We start from the raw sequence: 23,569 nt of genomic DNA on the forward strand, positions 1-23,569 counted from the left end.
AAACAATGTTATTGGTTCATTTCTCATCTCTTCAGCAGGAAAAAGTTGGCTAGGCACTAGGCTATAGGGCAGTGGCTGATGAGGAGGAGGAGTAGGAAGGTTATATTAACTCTATTATGCACTGATGTGACACTGTGGAATACTGTGTCCAGTTCTGGTATTCACACTTGAAGAAGGAAGTTGATAAATTGGAGCAAGTTTGATTCTGCATTTCCCAGCAGCTCACAGCACCTGCATTTTTAGTGTAGCATATCTGATAATGTCATGAAATCTTCAGTAGAGAAAATAAAGTACATTTTTGCCTAGTTTCAAAAAGAATCATTTTGTTGTTGTTGCAAAATTTCTTGTTCAGAAGCCCTGGTGAAGCAAATCAGTGGTTTGAGCGTTGGCCTTCTAAACCCAGGGTTGTGAGTTCAATCCTTGAGAGGGCCATTTAGGGATCTGGGGCAAAAAAAATAGTTGGGGATTAGTCCTGCTTTGAGCAGGGGGTTGGACTAGATGATCTACTAAGGTCCCTTTCAACCCTGATATTCTATGATTTTGGGGTGGAATGTTTCTGGTCACACTAACTTGAGATGACTTCCTTGTCGGCATTCTGGCTCCCTATATGAATGGCTGTACAATGGTAATGTGGGGGAAAGAGATTCTTACACCCTCACCCCCTCCAGTGCTGGGGCAGTCAGAATTTAATCCATGGCTTATGTGTTTGTACAGCTCCTAGCACAATGGGGTCCATGACTCCAGGGCTCCTATGTAATATGGTAATACAATAACAAACAAACAATAACAAACACCATCACCACCACTTGATCTTTGGGATCCTAAAGGATGGAAGGCACTATGGAAATGCAACATTATATGTTATAAGTTTGAAGAATAAGACATGACACATACTTACCATTCTAAGTCATTTTGCCCTACTTAGACTGAACACATATCAACATATTTTTCAAGCTGTAAAGAATGTCTTATGTTAGCGGCCTATCTCAAAACCTCAAGGAAATTCAAATGAATGCTTACGCTCCATCCTATAGTTCAGCATTTAAAGCATCTTATGTATCAGTTCGGGATCATACATTGGTCCTACAATACCAAAGCACACTGAAGCATATTTCTGAAAGACTGCTAGCTTACCTCTGAATTCCCTTGCTTTGGTGGAAATGTCAAGTCTTGCCTGACTGATTTTAAAAAAAAAAAAAAAAAAAATAGTTTTGAACATCAGTTCACTGTTTTGTGTGTTCTGAACTAATGGCTTGAAAACGATTTAAATCAAAAGTGTTTTTTGATGCAAAGAAGCACCAAAACTTCTATTCTCCTTTCCTTTTTTATTTCCCCCCTCCCCTCACCCCCCACTCTTTAACTAGAGACAGCTTTTAAATCTAATCTGGTTTAAAAAAAACTCTCCTCCAGGAGTATCCTCTTATTTCCGGGAAAGGTTTTATGACAATTAGCCAGTTCTCCTATACAGTTAATGAACCACATTTTCCTTCCTACAATAGCACTGGGAAAAAAAAATAAAAAATTTTTACAATACAAAGCCCTTAACTCTCCCAAGAGCCCGGTCTTTAAATTTTCTCCACTTCTGGAGCAGGCTGTGCATTACTCGTCCACCTGGTGTGTCCTGTAAATCCAGAAGCTACAGGAGTTTTGTGGCTGTGGTGTTTATATACCGTTTGCAAAGCACTTTACAATACTTTGGGATTAAAGGCACCACATGAACGTAAAATAATTACTGAGCTGCTGGTGACACCAATATAATAAATATTGTCAGAAGGCTGGGGAACGCAGAAACGTCCATCTTTTCAGTATAATTCTTATCTTACACACCAGGAATGCCTCCGTTTTTTCCATTATTAATTTACTTTTCTGCATGTGAATGGTTTCTCTGACACGCTTGCAGATCCTTTTAGGGAACAGAACATTAAAAATTCACAGTAAAAAAGAATAATATTATCTTGTTTCTTTTTGTACCAGAAACAAAAATTAGACAAGAAGATTGTTTACAAGAAAATGGAAGTGCATCACACATCCTCTTCTCAGAATCATTGTGTCCTGTCGCTCAGGCTCTCGGGTTTGTGGTACACATTATAAATCTTAAAAATTCTTTTGTTCTCACACATAGCCTTAAAAGGAGAGACTGTGTATTGAACTTTGAGCTTCAAATAATGTGTCCTTATGTACCAATGCCTAAAATATAACAAGTATTATTCATGAAACTGAAATAAACCCATGTGTTTTCACACTGCAGAATATACCAGCGTCTTCTATTCCCAATACACATGGAATGCTACAAACATAAGCAAGAATCTATTGCCAACGTTTTTTGAAATAACGAATGATAACTAAGCAAGACTTATTCCAGCCAACGTCAGCTGCATTAGATTTATCATCACCAGGCCGCTACCCTTCCCTCACTTTGTCACAAGTTAAAAGCCTGCCCTTGACAAAACCTATGTTTGAGCTGAACTAGACAGAAATACAAGATAGCCTCAGATATGTTGGGCCTATAACTCAACAGATCCGAGTGCTTACCAATCTAGAGGCGTACAAAGTGAAATGGGAGCACAGTTCACTCCATTGCTCCGGGTCGAGCACCAGGCTCCTTGGATGTGTGTTATTGCTTTCTTTTCTTAATAGTAAATTTCAGTTAAGGCTCTCTCCAGTGCCCATTCGAAACAATGGGAAGTCAAATAGAAAGCATGGACTAGATATGAGTAACTCTACATGTCTTTACACACACAAATTCAAGCAGATTTTCTTTGAGGAGTGAGAATACAGTTAGGCCACCCCTCTCATATACATATAAATATCATATCATATTTCAGGCACAGTGGTTGTTCTCTGTGAATGTTTTTTTTATGAGAAATATTAATATGTTCCCAAGGACTTTACATAGCCAGAGCACATCAGTGCAAATGGGAATTTTACCTGGCAGTGAAAGAAGTTTGCTGTGCTAATAATTACCATTAAAAAGGATCCACATCTGGGAAATAATTCAAAGATCTGGCAACTCATCCCCATAATTACATATTACAGATAATAAGGGAAGTGGGTGGAAGAAGCAAATGAAATGTAATGGACAATTTCAGCAGCCACTAAGTAAGTGGATTTAAAATCCAGTATATGCTATTTGAGCGACATGGTAAATACTTTTAATAAGACACTGCCCTGCCCAGTGTCCCGGCTCCTGTCAACGTGAGCAATTCAGACAAAAAAGAAATATGTAAACTTAAAAAAAACAATATAAAGGATTTTATAGAAACAGACTTACTTCCTTGGAGTTTTGTGCCATTGTTTGTATTTCGTATTAATTGAAAAGCCTTTTGAAATCCCACTGCATGCTGGGTAGGGTTGTCGGATGATTTTATACTGCTAACGAAGGTGGACATCTTCCTTTTTGTCTCACTAGTGGCAGGAGACAAAAATGTCTTATAGCACTGATCCAGTGAGCAGGTTCTTACTGTGTCTGCCACGGTTAGCACTGAGATCTTAAAAGAGAAGAAAATATATTGGATTATTTTACCATTTATAATTCTTTATGTACTGATATAGCACACAAATGATAAGCCAACGGAAGAGTTTCTGTGGATTTAAAACCAATTGTTAAAAAATAAAATGCTTGAGGCATAAATCCATCACATTTGAAAAGGATTAGACTTATGCTGATTAAGGTAAAAAGAGACTTTGGCCTTTTTTTCTCAGATGAAATCTGCTTCATTCTGCTCACACATAATAGTTGCCTTCTCTCATAGGCAAAAAATCTAAGCAAGCTATAGATATCTCAACCCAAAATCTGCAGAGAGCATTTTTAATAAATCTCCAGTGCCTACAGAAAAATGGAGCGCTTGTGGGAAAAAACTAGGAAATTTCCATAGGCAAACATAATGAGCTCTATACTAACTTACTGTACTTTTCATATTTTATTGAAAGTGAGCCAAATTCACTACCACTTTTTATCCTGTAGATAAGTTAAAGAAAGCAGGGATAATCCTTGCACTATTAAATGTATCAGTAAAATAGTTTATGAAATAAGTGGCATACTTAACTATGAGCTATGATTGATGCAAAAGTAGTGACAGAATAAGAACACCGCTGCATATCGCAACAGCAGTAAATGTGTGCCTGTAAAACTGATCTCAAAATTACCAAGTTACAGCATAATTAATAAAAGTGTTGTTTTAACTCGCAATAAATATTTCTCCTTCATATAACCCCTGATTCAGCAAAACATTTAAGCACATACTTAACTTTAAGCGCATACTTAAGTGTTCTGCTGAATTGGAACCATAGTACCTTCTACCATAGAATTTTAAAACTCTTTCCATGCATTAAGTCTTATTCCTATATTACAGATGAAGAAAATTAAGGCAAAGAAAGAAAGTGACCCTAATGTCATGCAGAATGTCTGCAACATAGCTGCAAAATGGAACCCAGCCCCTGTGCTTTAGCCATGCTCTTCTCTTATCTAAACTCTCTAGGAGCTTTGCAGACCTTAATTATGTTTCACACCATCCCCGTAAGGTAGTGAAGTAAGTTATCTTCATTTCACAGCCTGGAAAATGGTCTCAGAGGTTAAATGATTTGCCCAAGGCCACTTAGTGTGCCAAATGGTAGAGTTGGGATTAGTACACAGCTCTCCTAACATCTGGTCCTGTACCTAATGCACTGTATTCTCGACGCTTCCCATTACAAAAATGGTTACAAAACGTTTCCTAAAAAGCTGAAAGCATTTGTTTTAGATAAATGCAAAAATGAAAATGTAAACAACCTCCCACCCCTCCGAGGATGGTTAAAACTAAGGAAAGACACACTAGTGGCTTAGTGCAACCTCACCTTATCATGTTCATCTATAGAGATCAGAATAACCTGAGCTGCATCTTTGGCAATTTGAAGTTGTGTCTCTGTGACTGAAGCCCCATGGTCCACAATGATAACTATGTGCTTAGACTGGGGTCTAACCGTAGAGACATAGACAGGCCTGAAATGACACAAACATATTGACATCATGATGACCTCTCAGCTTACAGTTTCCATAGTAGTTTACTAAATAAAAGGAAAAGAAAAAAGGAATAATTGCTTGGCTTCATGAAATTTTACATTAGCGAAGAATACCTTGAAAACTTAACCTGATGAGTTTATGAGTAGGGTTGCAGGGCTAGGAAGCAGTAGTCAGGTAACAGGGTTCACAAAGAGAGAGAGATAAGGTCCGTGCCCCAAAGAGTTTACAATCCTGCAACACTTACTTTTTACTTCATGCCTTTGAGTAGTTCCACTGAAGTCAAAGGGATGATTCATGCAAGTCAAGTTAAGTTTGCACGTAAGTGTTTGCACGATTGGAGCCTAATTTCATACATCATGCAATGACAACTGACAAATGACAGGGAAGAGGAAGGACAATAACAAGGCCACACAATTACTGTTTTGGCAGATGGACGTCCAGAGGTTCTGCAACCTGTAATTTTTGTAAAAGTGTATTAACTCAGTGACACAGTCTGAACAAGTCCCCTGCACAATAAGTGACTAAAAGAAGATTCCAGCTACTATAGAATGATCCACACAACTGACACCGTGGCTAGAATATTTAGACCAAATGGTCAAGTGTGAGTACCTGCAGATTAGGCACCTAAATCCTGATTAAGGCACTTAAATAAAAAGGGCTTGATCTTTAGAGATGATGAACGCTCAACTCCCACCGACGCTAACGAGAGTTGTGGGTACTCAGCACCACTAATAATCAGGTCTCGTATTTGGGTGTCTGTTTATGTTGGTGCCCAATTTTAGGCCCTAATTTTGGAACATTCGGCCTTAGTTATCAACCAGCAACTTGCAGTGAATGACCTGTTTTGTTAAAGCATCAGCAGTGACAGTGTTCGGGGATACTGTCTGTAACTATCTCAGCATACACAGCACAAAGATTTTGGAAACAGAATGAGTAAGAGTGACAAGGAGTAACTGCCTCATGATGAATGCTTGATGCATATCTTGGCCATATGGAGAGATAAATACAATACTGGATGTTTGCTGGTTACATGACAAGTAAAAATCTGTGCAAGCTGTGTACAATTGCGTTAGCACAGTAGGTTTGGTTTATCACAATGAGAATAAAGCTCCTGCCAGGAAGGGCTTTTCTATGAATGCACTGGAATGTAATGCACACAGGTCATGCTCCACAAGCCCTTCTTATCTGTGCATTTTTAAACTGGATTATCAAAATTTGTCAAAGTCTGCTAAAGGCACTTAGCGTTTTCGTGTGTATGTGTGCCAACATCAAAATATACTACTTGGTGAAATGTTCAGATATAGTTTGATACTGTGAGGTACGTGAGAAAGATTTACCAAAGCTCTCTTTTCAAGGTCTCAAAGCTGGAACAAATTAGAAGGATCTTGAATAAGAAGTAAAAACAACAGAACCCTTTTCCCTGTTAACGTAGACCTAAAACTACTTGACTTTAAGCATGAGTTTTGGGATCTAATTTTTAGGACATCAAAATCACCCACAGAAGTCTTATTAGAGGAAATGCAGAATATTTTAGAAAAGGCATTGAAATAAACAGCTGGCACAAACCAGTTCTTAATTATAGAATAGGCTGCAGCTCTACAGCGGTATTAATACCTATCATTGACACAGTACTTCTGATCTTCAAAGCACTTAAAAGGTTAACTAGTTCATCCAACAAACCCTCTCAGGTAAATACCGGTAAAAAATATCTCTAATTTACTTATGGAGAAATTGAAGCAGAGATTGAGTAATTTGCAGAAGGTCAGAGGAAGTCTTTGTCAGATCTGAGATTAGAACTCAAGTATTCTTGGCTCTCAGTCTTTACACCACACCCTTCTCAGACCACAGTATGTTCAAACAAGCCCAGCCACTCAGATCATATGATGATGACTATGGGGTGAACACCTACATATTAGATTAGATTGCTCAATTTTGACAGATAAGCAAAACACATTTTTCAGTCTGTATGATCGTCTCTCTCTTATATGGAAACATTCCTGTATGAACTAATATCTCCTCAGTAAGATTCATTATCCAGCAAGGTTAGTTAATATACAAGGAGAGAGTCAAAGGCGACTAGATTTTCTCAAAAGACCACCACGAGGTGCCTTCGTATGCTGGCAAGCAAATTACAAAGCTGTAAGGCTTTCCTAAGTAGACCATTACTTCCAATGTTAACCATGCATTTAAAAAAATTTAACTGGGGGAATTCAGAGGCCTTTCTACAGAAGGGAAGTAGGCCTCAATCCTGCAGTCTCCAGACAGGCAGAACTTCCCACTGCAATGAGTGGGGAGTTCCTTCCGAGAAAGGATTGCAAGATCAGGCCCAGTAATTCTGCATTACAGCACTTGCAAAGGAGTATAAATTTCAAAATGGTGGATGTGAAATTCAATTGTAGGAATAACTTAATATTACAACCTCTCACCAGGTTGCTCTATGCACTGGTGCTAAATTCATATAGTGGAGGGCACTAGAGCCCAGGGGGAAAAGAAATTGTACTGAAACTACTTTCCAACAGGGTTACATCATAAACAGATTATTAGCATGGCTATCTGAATCATCCAACCGCTTATTCCCTAGTTTATTGTTCAGTTTCAAGTAAGTTTCCTAGCAGAAAATGAAGAACTGATTTTCTACCATCTTCTGCGTTTCTCTATCATCTATGAAATGTTAGCAGGCTGAGGCATTACTTACAAATGTTTACTGGCTGTTACGGTTATTAAGCTGAAGCTAGGGAGAGGTGAGTGTGTCTGGGGGTAATCTTATTTTATCCTTCCAAGTAAAATCTCTACTGAAAGTTTGATTTGCTGATTTTTAGAACAACCTAAAGAGTCAATGTTCATGAGGACTTTTTAGAAAAACAGGATGCTGGATTGAAAACAATATTTTGAGAATATAATTTTAGCACTTGGTTTCATCTGAACACAAAAAGAATAAAATCATACCTGCTACGGTGTTCGTAACTTCCCTTACACCGGAACTTGTGTGCTGGAAACACAGTAAAAATGCCTTCTTCTGAGCTAAAGTATTGCCATTTAATTCCTGGGTTAGACTTCAGATTGTCAGCAAGAACTACGGAGTGAAAAGGAAAAATATGAATGGGACTGCAAAGGAAAGTCAAAGGAGATGTATGCATTTATACATGGAATCTTCAAAATACCTCACGTTTGCATAAATAGCAAGAATATCCAGAGTTATAATACCTAAAGCCAACAACAACAAGTAGTAGTATTGGAAGGGAGATAAAACTTCATGTCTCACAATCATGTATGTTCCTGATTTAACTTCTAAAATCCAAACTGTTCAGTTTGGTCATGTCCTTAGTGATACTTCAATATTTTTTGTGGAGAACACCACATTTTCCCTAGCCCTTGTTTCACTGCCATGAACTCGACTTCTTAGTATACAATGAATTGTAACAGATTGTACAGATGTAACAGATTGTAACAGCTCCTTTAGCACACCTGGACATTGCCTTAGTACCTGCATTCTCCATACAATTCATAAAGCTGTTCTTTGACCCATCGTGTCCATGCAGCTTCTCCTAAAAGGCGTCATGCACATACAAAATATCCACTTTTCCCCAAGGATGAATCCCCAACCACTCAAATCCTCATTGAACATCGTCCCCTCCGAATTCCCAAAGCACTAGTGCATTATTTCCCTACCTGAGGGATGATGGGAAGAGTGGCTCTTAAGGCAGTAGAGGAGGAAGGAGGGCAAAGAAAGCTGCATAACCACCAGTCCTCCCCACTGCAAACATACTACTGCTGATGCGAGCATCTCCCTGAAAAACCTCCTGCTTTCCCCTCCAGCTCAGAAGAATGTGAGAGCAGCTCATCTGTACATGACTACAAGAAAGCAGCCTGCAAAATAACCTTCACTTTGTTGCTTCGATACACAGCTCGACCCACTCCCAGGAGCACGGGCAGCCTAACACCAGGAAGCCAACAGGGGAGGAAGGGAGAGAGAACAAAAACACAAACAAAGCTACATTAGTGGGAAGAGGCACCCACCAATGGGGGAGTTTCCACAAAAATAAAATGGGAACCACTGCAGTGATCTGTATGGAGTTGTGGGGGCTCTGAATTAGGAGGCTGTTTTTAAAGTGATAGCCCAAAAATACACCTGAAACCACTAGCTCTTTTGTAATCCTTTCACTTGAAAATGGTTGACTACACACACACACTCACTTTACAAATAAACCAACACCACAAAAGTAAAATCCATCCCCTTGCCTAGCAGTACTGACTGCAAAATATTGATGACTGAGGTTACACACTTCTTGAAATTCAAGTCTGTGATGGAAACAATGATAAGCAAGTTATATGCAAATGATACTATTACAAATAATATTTGGGCGGAAAATGTTCAGAGAACCTTAACTCAGGATGATACAGTATCCAATGAATACTATGTGTCTATAGAAAACAGAAGTTAAAACATTAAAGGGAAGTCTATTATTTATATAGTTTATACATGAATCCCCCCGTGCATTCTGGTCCATTAGAAAAAGTTCCTTTACTTTTCTCAGTGGCAGATCATGAGGGCGCTGAACATTCTTTATACCAAAATAGCCCCCAAAAGTAACTAATAGATGGCCCATAATGAGGCTATGGCCTGATCTGCTAAAATCCTCTGGCTTATATATTTTCATGATCTGGTACAAATATTTTGCGGAACTTTCAGTAAATATGGTTCCCATCATTCAGGGCTCAATAATAACTGGACCTGAGAGTGCGCCGGAAGGGATTTAAAGGATACAAGAAGCTTTCTCCCAACTACACCACACCCTCATTTGTGCAAGGGATGGACACCAGTGGTGGTCCCTGAACCCAAGGACTGCTCCAAGCTTCCAGAAAATGCTTCACTATAGATAGGGCCCTACCAAATTCACGGCCATAAAAAACACGTCACGGACCATGAAATCTGGTCTTCCCCCGTGAAATCTGGTCTTTTGTGTGCTTTTATCCTATACTATACAGATTTCACGGGGAAGACCAGCGTTTCTCAAATTGGGGGCCCTGACCCAAAAGGGAGGTGTGTGTGTGTGTGTGTGTGTGTGTGTGTCACAAGGGGTTATTTTAGAGGGGGTCATGATATGGCCACCCTTACTTCTGTGCTGCTTTCAGAACTGGGCGGCCAGAGAGCGGCAGCTGTTAGCCAGGCGACTAGCTCTGAAGGCAGCGCCCTGCCAGCAGCAGCTCAGAAGTAAGGGTGGCAATACCATACCATGCCACCCTTACTTCTGCGCTGCTGCCTTCAGAGCTGGGAGGCCGGAGATTGGTGGCTGCTGATTGAGGGCCCAGCTCTGCAGGCAGCAGAGCAGAAGTAAGGTTGACAATACCATACCTTGCCACCCTTACTTCTCCGCTACTGCTGGCGATGGCTCTGCCTTCAGAGCTGGGCTCCCGGCCATCAGCCACCGCTCTCCAGCTGCCCAGCTCTGAAGGCAGTGCCATCACCAGCAGCAATGCAGAAGTAAGGATAGCAGTACTGCCAATTCCTCCTCCCCTCCCCCCCACTTACAATAACCTTGCGACCACCACACAATTATTTTTGGGTCAGGACCTCTACAATTACAACACCATAGCATTTCAGATTTAAATAGCTGAAATCATGAAATTTACAATTTTTAAAATCCCATGACTGTGAATTTGACCAAAATGGACTGTGAATTTGGTAGGGCTCTAACTATAGAGAACAGAGCCGTGGCCCTGTCACCTGTACCAGTTAGCAAACCTGGCCGCTTGCCAGGGGAACACAAGCTCTCTGTCAAATGGGGATGCAATGACCAAACTCCTGAGCTGCAGTGGCACCAGAACCTCCTACTTTGGGCTATGGCTTTACGCTGTAATTGTGCCATATGGGCACACAATTTTATTTTAAAAATTGTGTGTCCTTTTTGCACAAAATGATACTGCTCATTATAATCAATCACCATCATGGTCATTGTACCAGGCACTTTTATAGCACTTTTCATCCACAGCTCTTGCAAACCCCTTTTATGGTAGGTTAACATTATTATACTCATTTTACAGATGGAAAGTGAGGACCAAATAAGCACAGTAACTTGTCCAATGTCATACAATGAGTCAGCAATAGAGCTTGAAATATAGCTTTTGGGGACAGGATCCCAAGTCCTACTCCAGTACCTAGAGATTGTTCATTCATTCCTTAGACTGCACTTGCTTCATTATTAAAATAGGAAGTGTTTCAACAAAGTTTTAATTTATGAAGTGAGACTTAAAAACTTTAAGTAGACATTTAATCCTAGAAAAGAAACAGCTGCCGGACACTACAAAAAAGTCAGCACAACAGCTGTATGCCAGTAATTTATACCCAATGACATTAACAAAACAGACATGGCTCAGTGAGAAACACATATAATCTCATCTGTCCATGATAAGGTTGATATATCTATATCTATATATCTACAATCAAGAAATATTAATATTTGATGCTAAACTAACATTATTTTACAGACATTACAGAAATCTGGATTAAGTACACTAAATTCAAATCACCAGAATTAGACACTCATATTCGTACCACCTCTGACAGAACACATTAAAACCACGAGTCCTGGGCTCCCAAAGAACTGCACCCTGAGACACAGAAACAGCACTTGGATTTTTTTTTTCTCTTACAGTCATATGGAGATTTCTTAGCTGTCACTTAAGGTGCGTACCTCTCCTGTTACCAAAAAAAGACTGACACAAGATGAAGGAAGCAACAGATATGCAGCACAACTGCTAGGTTTCTCCTACAGATGACATTAGACAGCTGCACTCCCATTGATTCACTTGAAGCAAGAGGAATAAACACTAACAACGCACAGAAGAGGGAGAACACCAACTTATTAGCATAAGACTCCAATTTGTATGCCATGAGGACGACGACAGAATTCAATTCCACGCAAGCCAAACTGTCCTTTCCACTTGTGACTTTTAATAGCTGAATTACTTTGGCTTTTTGCCTAACAGTGTTAAAGGGACTGCATCAGCTTTAGATGGATGCCTTTTGTAAAAAAAAGTAGATTTCCTTACTTGTGTTACAAACACCTCATTTGATTAGAAAGTTGAAAGAACTTTGGGAAAAGATCTTATTAACATTTCACCTTTAATAAAGAATTTACTTCTTGCATTTCCCTCAGGATGGAAGCTGAAAATAGGCAAGTCAGTTTCATGTTCTGGTTCTCATACTGAAGTATTCCATATGGAATCAATATCTCAAGCCACAACTAGATGATATACTTCCAATACCTGAGTGGAAGATTGTTATTTGAAGTACATCCTCAACAGCTTAGCACCTTTTTGGGTTTCCCAGACTGGTTTGTGACTATATGGCTTCTCTCTGTCCAGCTCAGTGCATTTACCTTGTACAGTTATTGCTATTTTTGTCCTTTATCATTATGTTAGTGTTGCTAACTTTTGCAATACTGTTGAGCGTATCATGATATTTCATGTTTTTCTTTATGTCCCAACTCCTGGAGTCATGTTATTAAGTGTCATTTAAAAAAAAATATCCAGAATTTCTAGTCCTCATCGTTGTGGAGAAAAGCTTGAAAAGATGAACCATAAAGGCTCAAAAAACACAAGGCACATGAACCCCCCTCAGATTTAATAGTTTTAAATTTTCATGATTTTTAAACCAATCATGATTTGTGGAGCCTGACTCTTAAGCAACACTTAGGGTTGGTAATGCTGAGTCTGTCTATTAAACTCCTCGTCATAACAAAATATAGGATACAGCATTCACACAAACCAGTTTTGTACCCTCTTTCCCCTCCCCAATATTAGAATGTAGAAAAATTTACTTTTTTTACATTTTGAAACAAGAGGTTCAGCATTTCTGAAAAATCAGGCCATCAAAGTATGTGCAGGAATATTTTGTAGCAGAGCACTGAACTCCTGTTCACTATTTTAAACTTGCATTTTATTATTAGTTTCCCTGCCTGGCAGCGGGTTTTGCAAGCCAAAAGTATGGGCTGCTGGAGAGAATTGCTGTGTTGTTTAGTGGGTTAAAAGACTGCCAGCAAACATTTTAGCTACTCGCTTTTGGTACAGGTGTGGAATAACTGATGGAAGATGTCAGAAGTGTGTTCAGTACTTTTTTGGGCTCTGCACTTAAGCGAAAAGATCACAGTTTATTTGAAGATACTATTGGTTCATGTATGTACTGTGCCATACATTTGAGCTCACAAGAAGTTGTGAACACTGGATATTTAAATTAAAAGGTCATCTGTGTAGATTTTGGAATTTAACCACTTTTCAGCATTGAGAAACCGCTAACTGCAGTATTGCGTCCAGTTCTGGGCATCACACTTTGATAAAGATATGGACAAATTGGAGAAAGTCCAGAGGACAGCAACAAAAATGACTGAAGGTATAGAAAATATGACCTATGAAGAAAGTTGAAAAAACTGGGTTTGTTTAGTCTGGAGAAGAGAAGACTGAAGGGGGACAAGATAACAGTCTTCAAGTATGTAAAACGTTGTTATAAAGAGGAGGGTTCTCCTTAATCACCGAGGACAGGACAAGAAGCAACGGACTTAAACTGCAGCAATGGAGATTTAGGTCAGACATTAGGAAAAACTTCCTAATTGGAACAGATAACCTAGGGAGGCTGTGGAATGTCCCTCATTGGAGATTTTTAAGAACAGGTTAGACAAACACTTGTCAGGGATGGTCTAGATCAGTGGTCTTCAACCTTTTTATACCCAAGATCACGTTTTGAATCTAAGGGCAACTCAGAGATCTACGCTGCCCCTTCCCCGAGGCCCCACCCCTTCCCCAAAGCCCCGCCCCGCTCACTCCATCCCTCCCTCTCTCCGTTGCTCGCTTTCCCCCACCCTCACTTACTTTCACCAGGCTGGGGCAGGGGGTTGGGGTTCGGGAGGGGGTGCAGGCTCTGGGCTGGGGCTGAGGGGTTTGCAGTGTGAGAGGGGGCTCTGGGCTGAGCCTGGGGCAGGGGGTTGGGGTGCAGGAGGGAGTCAGGGGTGCAAGCTCTAGGAGGGAGTTTGGGTGCAGGAGGGGGCTCCGGGCTGGGGCAGGTAGTTGGGGTGCAGGAGGGGGTATGGGGTGCTGGCTCTGGGAGGGGGCTCAGGGTGGGGCTTGGGGTTCAGGAGGGGGTATGGGGTGCTGGCTCTAGGAGGGGGCTCAGGGATGGGGGTTGGGGTGTGACCTCCCACCAGGCAGCACTTACCTCTGGTGATTCCAGGTCGACGGTGGGCGCAGCGAGGCTAAGGGACCCCTGGGGTGTGGAGGCCGAGGGGCATGTGGCTTCGCGTACTGCTCCTCTCTGTAAGCACCGCCCCCACAGCTCTCCTGGCCAATGGGAACTGCGGGGGTGGTGTTTGCAGGCAGGAGCAGCACACGGAGGGAGACCCCTTCTTCCAGGCTGCAGTGGCTGCTTTCGGGAGTAGTGTGGGGCCAGGGTAGGCAGGGAATCTGCCTTAGCGACAGCCACACTGCACTGCCACTGGAGATTGCAATCGACTGGTTGGCGACCACTGGTTTAGATAATACTTAGTCCTGCCTCAGTGCAGGGGACTGGACTACATGACATATCGAGGTCCATTCCAGTCCTACACTTTTATGATTTAACAAAGTGGTTATATCAACAACCCTGACAATTAGGCTACTAATTTCTCACTCATATAAAAAGGCTGAATTTCTGAAATTTCACCAAAATAAAATGTTTTAAAATGGGTTTTAAAAATATATCTTTGAATGTTACCAGTGAATAATCTGGGATTTAACCACTCAGTTAAAAGTAACTCCAAGAGTATTATTCCATCTACAATATATAAAAAGTTTGCAAAATTTAAAAAAAACTTTAATAATTACTGCATTAAAGCTAGACTCTATTATTTTGCTAACGAGTCACGTTTTAAATTCAGCTCCTCTCATGAGAAAATAAAAATGTTCACTTCCCTAATGAACTGATTGTTCTCAAACCTCCAACTAATTACCAAAATCACTACCATCCTTAATGGCCTCTCTTCTTGCTCTTCCTTTTCAAAAAGTTCTGCTGGTTCATTTCCTTCAGCTAGTGAGTTAGTTTAAGCCGGCCTTCTCCAGAGACTGCCAATTTTATCATAACCCCCTGTTTATTTTTCTATGACCACAACATACAATCTCCTGTCAGACAAGCAAGGACTACTACAGCTGAAAAAATAAGCTTTATTTCCTTCAGGTGCACTCTTATTTTCCATCTACTAAAGCAACAAGAAATCCCTGCAGAGTCTTCCTACTTTCTTGTTCCCAACTACAAAACCAAGCAGATATTCTTCTTAGGTTCTATTCTCCCTCACCCCAAACCTTTTAATCTCTAAAATGATTGACTGTACTTTAATATCTCATATTTCCAGCAAAGCCAATCTTGGGACAGGTTCTATAAGCACAAGAGCCTGGCAAAATGTGTCACAAGGTGGATTGCCTGCCTGCCTTCTAACTTAAGGCTGCATTTGTCAAATTTCTTTCAGTTCCAGAATTACAAGCTAGCTGGTGTTCTCATGAAATAGTACAGGGCTTTTTGCTAGTCATTTTATTTCATGTGCCTCCAAAGACCTGGCCAAGACAGTGGCCTTTTGTAGATCTCTCTGCTTTCAGCACAAGATGCACTTTCTCCTCCCTTTTCCATTTGCAGAGTCTCCAGGACAGTTTTGAAAAGTACATCATCATAATCTCTCTCCATATTCTCTCTAATATGTAGGATGATATACATACATCTTGTTTAAAATGTACGTGCTAGGATTCCATCTCATACTAGTATGAAAGAGACTGAAACCAACCATGCCACCAAATAAAGGCCCATTGCTGGACAGAGGTTGTGGAAGCTGAATGTTCAAGATTTAAACACTAAGAGTGCAAAAGCTTTTGCGCAGTCCCTTAATTCTGCTGTAAATATGAGGGGGGAAAAGTTTAAGAATATTAAAAAAAAAAGGGGGCACTTAAGGATATTCTCTCTCTCTCTCCCCAATTACAAATTGCTACCAAGGCATGAAGGACTTTGAGAAGGAGACCTCTACGTGAATGAGTTTTATAAAACTTCAAAGAGAATGTGATAATGATAATACTTAGCACTTATAGACTGCATTTTACATCTTCAAAGCATGGCAGAATCATTAACTAATTAATCTTCAAAGTGCAGCACAAACATTTAGTAAAAATTCCAAAAAAAGATTCAACACGATTATTCATTATAGAACAGTTACTTATAATTCTCTTGTTGAGCATTAAATTTGAAAGAGTGCCATAGGCTACATGAAGAACACCCTTCAAAAAAGGATGGTACACTGCATATACACACATGTAGCAGTTCTTTAAAGAGTGACTCTAAATAACAGCATCAAGGAGAACCTTGTTTATTGTTTCTCAATGATTCCAGAGTGAATTTGTTAAGTTTACAATTAAAGAAATGTTCTTTCCACCTGCTAGCCCTGCAAATTTAACCTTGGATTTGAAAGTCAAGCTGTGTCCTGACTTATACATTATCATCATCAGGAATAAAGGATTCTGTGACTGCAACTTAATTAACAGTCTACTGATGTTGTGAGCCAGAATTAAATCCAGCTCACTCTTGGGTAGCTGTGTTAGCTTTCCAAGGCTAACCAGTAGCAAAACCTTATTCAGTAAGGTTGGCAGACACAATTCCCTAAACATAAATGAAAAGGCTTGATGACTAAAAAGATGCCATTTACAGTGTCACTTTTAAAACTATGTCAGCTCTTTGGGTGAAACTCACCCTATTGCAATGGGCACACAAAATCCCCCCCACACACACACACACTTGAGCGGCGGTACAGACAAAGTGGCTTTGCAGGGCCCTTTACTTTCTCTACAATCTGCAAAAGGAGGTTACACTAGCTCTAAATAGGCTGAGAAAAATTGTTTGGGGGTAGGGGAGCTGTGCTGGGTGACGGTTCACAGGAATCCTGCTTACTGAGGGGTATAAGGGTATGAAAGGATCAAGTAACATGCTAGCTTTGGGCGCGACGTTCACCTCTAGCGGTAAAGGACCTGTTACTGCCAGTTAAAGAGTTCTACTTTTGTTCAAGTGGTAGAGACCTATGATTTGCAGATGAAGGCCCCAAGATCCAGACTTGATTCTTTACATGTGCGATATTAATCTACTAGAGCTGGTCAAAAACTGCTGCAACCACTCTCTCCCTCAATGGAAAACTTTATAACCAAAATAAAAAATGTGAAAATTTTTCATTTGGAACACAATTTAAGATTTTTAAACTGATTTTTTTTTAAATTTCAGGGGGGCGGGGAGGAGGGGAGAGAGGGAAGGGCACCACCACATCATACTACCCTCTCACGCTTTTTTCTACCAATCTTCCATTTTCTACTTGCAAAAGTATTTTATTTTCTGACCAAAATGAAGGTGTTTTTTAAAAAAATATTTCATAGAAATAATGGAAAATGTCATGGAAAATGTCAAACAAAATAAATGCATTCAATTCTTTTGTAATTTTTCATGAAATATACTTACCTTTTCTCCACTACTTCTACTGCCTACTAATTGAGTCTATTGTCATGTCATGGATTTTCTAGAGCAGCAGTTGTGTTACAGTCCTGTGGTTTGCCAGGAGCCTGTGGTGTGAATTCCAGTTCCCTTCAACCCCTACAAATACCCCAGCTCTAATCCTAGTTACTGAGGCTGTGTGGAATGGGCCAAAATTAACATTTAAGATTTGAGGTCCAGGGAGAACACAGTAATGTTTAAATTTATATTTTCAACATGGTTTCTACAAACCAGATTATTTAAACTGCGAGACAGCTGTTTAAAAACAAAACACTCAAGGGGCAGTATAACCTGGCTCACAGATAAATTGGTCTGGCTTTGACTTAAAAAAACAGCAGACCCAATCAAGAAAGCATGCTGAGCTCCTGCCTGTTGGAAGAAGTGATAGGCTCATGAACCCATTGTGTAACTGAGTGGTAAGTTTGGGGTCCAGTCACAAATATGCTGCTGCATCCAGGATATAAACTCTGCTTGCTGGGAGTTCCCCAGAATTCAGAAGGAGGAGGGAAAGAAGGCGGGGGGGGGGGGGGGGGGGGGAGGATCAGAGATCCAGAAGCAACAACACTTGTTTACACTTAAACATAGGATGTGAATTTAAAGAGCAAAAGCTATTCCTGAATTACTCTTTACTCTATGTGTGCATTCTCTTACTGCCAAATAAGAGTGTCTTGTTTTGGCTTACCTCAGTGGTGTCCAACCTTACGACACAGGAGGGACACATAAACCTAAGCACAATCTTGTGTGGTCCAAACAGATTCTACATATACCTCTACCCCAATATAATGCTGTCCTTGGGAGCCAAAAAATCTTGCTGCGTTATAGGTGAAACCGCGTTATATCGAACTTGCTTTGATCCACCGGAGTGCGCAGCCCTCCCCCATCACCCCCCCCCCCCCCCGAGCGCTGCTTTACCGTGTTATATCCGAATTCGTGTTATATCAGGTCACGTTATATCGGGGTTAGAGGTGTATTTTAATAAGATTTAAAGTCACCTGTATTGATTTATATTTTAAGTTCATCTTGTTTAGTATGTAGGTAGGTAGGTTTTTTCTAAGTACAGTATTGTCTATTTATACACTTGTGTAAACTAAAATGATGTAAACATGCCAAAATGTTAATGAACCGGTACTTAGTATATTGTGTTGAAACAGGCCGCAAGCCTTATGAAATACTCTGATAGGCCATGTATGGCCTACGGGCTGTAGGTTGGGCACTCCTGGTTTAGCTTAATCCACTTTGAAAGGTATTCTTATTCCAGAATAAGAGTGTCCATAGATGGAGCTATTTTTGAGTAATTCCATTTGTAGGTAAGCCCATAGTCCTAAATTTAAGTAACAGATGCCACAGAACTAGGTCACAGCAGTGGGTGTGGGAAGATCCAAGAGGAGGCAATTCCACAAAGTATCAAGAGATAGCAGCTCCTAAGCAAGCACCCTAAAATCTTATCCGGGGTTTAACTCTCCATCCATACCCTCAACCTCCTACCTAAACTTTCCTACATCCAGTATCTTCACCAGCCCAAACTCTTCAGCAGTACTGTGTGGAAGAGGGATTTGGGGGGAAGAGCTGTATCAGCTGTCCAGCTACAGCACCAGCATCACTCCTGGTGAAATGTTTTGGATAAATTCCCTTAGGGAGTGAAGTTCTTTATTCATTCTCAGAATGGGAGGCTGGAGTCCTCTATCCATAGAACAGATGAAGCACACCTTGTGGCAGGGCAAGTTTTCTCACACTGTCCTACCAGATAGTCAACAAGCCTCAATCCAGAAGGAATCTACTCCAGGGATTAAAGTCCATTCAAATCCTTGGCCACTCTACTGAGACTACCAATGGGGTAGCCAGTTAGCAAGGGACAACAATAGAGGTGGTGATGGTTTTTGTGATGCAGACTCTTGTTCCCTGGGACTTACACACAGATGGATTCATTTCACATAGTCCACCACACAAGCATTTGATAAGGATCAATTAGAACCAGCAACCTACTGATGACTCCAGGCCTCATTTTCAATTGCTTGAATTTTGTTGTTGTTGCAGTTTCTTTTGTTTTCAAAAATTTCTTTGAGGCAGCAGAGACTTGGCTGCTGCCATTAGTGACAGTACAAAAGGCCTTATTCAGTCTATGTCAAACCTCTGAACACCACCCAGGGAAGATCAGTGTTCCCATCCAGAACCAATCCCAATTGTTCTGTTTTCAGAAATAGAAATAGTTGGGGCAGCAAATGAAAATTTCTATGCTAAATCTTCTAAATGCAAAAGATGGGAAACAGAAAGCCGACTACTCTGGAAATGCTCCAAGCAAATTTCGAAATCTTGAGGCAAGCTCTGGAAGACATGTTCAATCAAATTGACAAGAGGCTGGCAGTTCTGCCCAACATGTATATGTTCTCTCCGGTCCAGTCTTCTTCCCACTATTCCTTAAAATTCTAACTTCCAGATTCCATTAGTCCTGAACCCAGCAACAACCTTTATTTCTATACCGGTTGCAAACACAACCCCTCACACCACTTTCCCATGCACCTGCCCAAAGTTTCCCCATGCTGTTCTATTCTCTCCTACTGGCACCCTGTTCCCCAATCAGCACATAAGGGCAGAATGAAGAGCTCCAATTAAAAGAAATACTTTGGGAGCAGCCCAGGTGGGAATCCAGAGATGGGTATACACTCCAGGTAAAAATGCTGAAGCACCTCTCCAGCGATACAGTCCTCTTCATCCCCTCTCCTCTTGCTTTTAACTGTCCATTACTCCTGCAATGCTTGATTTTTAGGATGCATGCTCATTAAAGAGTCGGCATTTGTTGGCAAGGAAGGATAAGGTGCTATTTAATTGTTTGATCGGGGGGCTATAAGTCTTGGATAGGTGTCAGTTTTTTGTTAGGTCATAAATCCAAATTAATTAATTAAGAAGACATTTTAAGGGCATTTTTATGACTCCAAGTTATTTTTTTCATAAGAGCTTCTACAAAATGTAATACCAACAGGCATTCTTCCAGAAGTAAAATAAATGCTTTCACAGGAATTTGACTTAAACAAACATTCCCTCCATTTCAGGGTATGCACGCCAAATATCGCAGCACTCTGCTATTGTGGGGGAAAAGTGAAATGGGCTTGAAACTGACCAAAAATAAAAAAATGTAATTCTCCATAGTAAAACAACCAATAAAAAGAAAATAAGTGAATAGAGGTCATAAATAGTAAAAAGTGTATTAGATTTTTTAAATTCTTTCAGTTTTAATAATTTACAGTAAGGACATTTGTTGTAAATACAATTTTAAGCTGATACTTCCTCAGATATTTTAACAAACATCAAATCAATTAAAACTTTAATTTAAAACATTAATTAAAACTTTAAAAAAATAAAAAGATGCCTTGGGAGCCAAACGTAGCCCATGGACTTCTATCATGTGGTTTGTGACTGCTCACCTTTAATATGGATAGAAGTGTGTGGCCTTCCATTCCAATTATGGCGAAGAAGTGTATGTATGTAGCTGGAAGGGCATACCGTGTGTGTTCCCAAAGGGATCAGTTCTGGGTCTGGTTCTGCTCAATGTCTTCATTAATGATTTAGATAATGGCATAGAGTACAAAGTTTGCGAACAATAGCAAGCTGGGACGGGTTGCAAGTGCTTTCAAGGACAGGATTCAAATTAAAAATGATCTGGACAAACTGGAGAAATGGTGTGAAGTAAATAGGATGAAATTCAATAAGGACAAATGCAAAGTACTCCACTTAGGAAGGAACAATCAGTTGCATGCATACAAAATGGTAAATGACTGCCTAGAAAGGTGTACTGGGGGCCATAGTGGACCACAAGCTAAATATGAGTCAACAGTGTAACACCGTTGGGGGGGAAAAAAAAAAAAAAAAAAAGCAAACATCATTCTGAGATGTATTAGCAGGAGTGTTGTAAGCAAGACACGAAAAGTAATTCTTCCACTATACTCCGCGCTGGTTAGTCCTCAAATGGAGCACTGTGTCCAGTTTTGGGTGCCACATTTCAGGGAAGACTGGAGAGAGTCCAGAGAAGAACAACAAAAATGATTAAAGATCTAGAAAACATGACATATGAGAGAAATTGAAAAAACTGGATTTGTGTAGTCCAGAGAAGAGACTGAGGGGAGACATTTCAAGTACATAAAAGATTGTTACAAGGAGATAGGATAAAAAACGTTCTCCTTAACCTTTAAAGATAGGACAAGAAGCAATGGGCTTAACTTGCAAAAAGGGAAGTTTAGGTTGGACATCAGGAAAAAATTCCTAGCTGTCAGGGTGGTTAAGCACTGGAATAAATTGCCTAGGGAGGTTGTGGAACCTCTGTCACTGGTGATTTTTAAGAGCAGGTTAGACAAACACCTGTTAGGAATGGTCTAGATAATACTTAGTCCTGCCATGAGCACAGGGGACTGGACTAGATGATCTCTCAAGGTCCTTTCTGGTCTTATGATTCCATGTTGGGACATCTAGCCTCTCCAGGCCAACATCTGCGTTGAAGGTGAGGATGCTTGAAATTGCACCATTTAAGCAATTACGTATGGCCTTCAGACTCCTAGCAAGTTGAAAATCTTGAGTGGGCAAAGTTTTAGCATCCCTATCCCAACCAAGCAAAAGAGAAAGTGGTGAGTACCCAGAGAAGAAGAGCGAAGGAAAATCAAGCTGAATGTTGCTGCCAATCCTAAATTTCACAGCATTTATTTATGACCACAGAAATGAATCACCTAGAGACCAGTTGGCGCTTTAAAGAGGTACACAGCTAGAGGTTCTAAACCCAAATTTGTACTTCCCTTATCAAATTTGTTGCAAGATCTCCACATTCTAAGTCACTACAGAGGATTGGGATGGTGAGAGATTGAAAACACCTTCTTATTCTTATAGAACCCACAAGAATCAAGGTTGCGTGCATTTCCTGCTGGTCCTGCACCGGCAGTTAAATAAAAACCATGCTAAATGGAAGTCTATAGTTAAAATAGTTTTAAAAGTTACAACCCAAAACCATCATAAGCAGATATAATGATGGAGGCAAAAAAATAGTGATAAAAAAAATTAAAACCCATTTATTTAAAATTCTACAGGATATTAAAAAGAAAAGCCTGTGGCATGGGATCAAAGGCTGAATTCTCTGGGGTTAAGTCAGACACCTTAGGTTGTAAGCACATTTCCAGTTTTAAAGTGTATCAAGCAAATGGCTCAACTCCATGACAAGTCAAAGAAAGGAAATATTTTCAGATGTCCTTGTACTTTTGCATATCATTGCAAAAGCAGCTGCATATTACCTGAACTCAGCTAAGAAGATCAGGGAGGCACCTCAGTTTGGCACCATCAACACCTGATACTACTGACGCCATAGCGGACAGGGCTAGGAAGGAAAGCAACTTTGGGAACAGGCGAGACGAACAGGCACAAAAAAAATCACAACAACATTATACATGGAATAAGTCTTCATGACATTTTTATATTTAAAAAGTACTTAGACTAAGGGCATTACTTTAGGTATCATCTTTCAATCATGAAATCTCAAATTAGGAGCTGCATGCCAGTTTCAGAGCGAAATAAAAGCATGTTGCTACAGCGCACTATGTTAATCCTCTGTACCAACAGAATGTTAAACGCTAATGGAGAAAGAAGAACAAAAGCAAATAAAAATATTTGTATTACTTACCAGAGTTTAAATCACGTCCTGGATTGAAGGCTTTGCTATTAACTGTGGTGGACAATCTATCACAGCTAATAGTTCTAGAAACATTGGTGTTAAAATTCCCATCAAACCTGAAATGACAAACAACAAGATTAGCAAAGCAAAAGCTGACTTTGTAAAATTGTCTAGCCAAGGATTTATAGAAAAATTATCAGTTCGTAAACAGCAACTGGAGTTCCATTTGCATTTTTAATGGCACGGGCAAAAGAAAATCCAAAAGCAAAAAGCGGGCGAGTTAAAACTCCCCACTTACAGGCCATATCCTACTCACTAATGCAATGTGCTGCATATTTTCATTTTATCCCTTGTGACATGCAAGCACTCATGAAATTAAAGTTGTAAA

The 23,569-nt window shown here is 40.2% G+C and overlaps 1 protein-coding gene across 3 annotated transcripts in view; it reads right to left on the reverse strand.

The window, feature by feature from the left end:
* CACHD1 (cache domain containing 1) overlaps positions 1 to 23,569 on the reverse strand; it is a 207,610-nt gene that overhangs the window by 60,863 nt on the left and 123,178 nt on the right. For all 3 annotated transcript variants that reach the window (XM_054037560.1, XM_054037561.1, XM_054037562.1), the window contains 4 exons: positions 23,191 to 23,297; positions 7,946 to 8,072; positions 4,834 to 4,978; positions 3,272 to 3,488 (listed from right to left, as the gene is read on the reverse strand). In XM_054037560.1, the coding sequence (XP_053893535.1) occupies positions 3,272 to 3,488; positions 4,834 to 4,978; positions 7,946 to 8,072; positions 23,191 to 23,297 (596 nt within the window). The remainder of the gene's footprint in view (positions 1 to 3,271; positions 3,489 to 4,833; positions 4,979 to 7,945; positions 8,073 to 23,190; positions 23,298 to 23,569) is intronic.

Source organism: Malaclemys terrapin, chromosome 8 (assembly GCF_027887155.1).
Source record: "Malaclemys terrapin pileata isolate rMalTer1 chromosome 8, rMalTer1.hap1, whole genome shotgun sequence".
In the NCBI taxonomy this organism is placed as follows: Eukaryota; Metazoa; Chordata; order Testudines; family Emydidae; genus Malaclemys; species Malaclemys terrapin.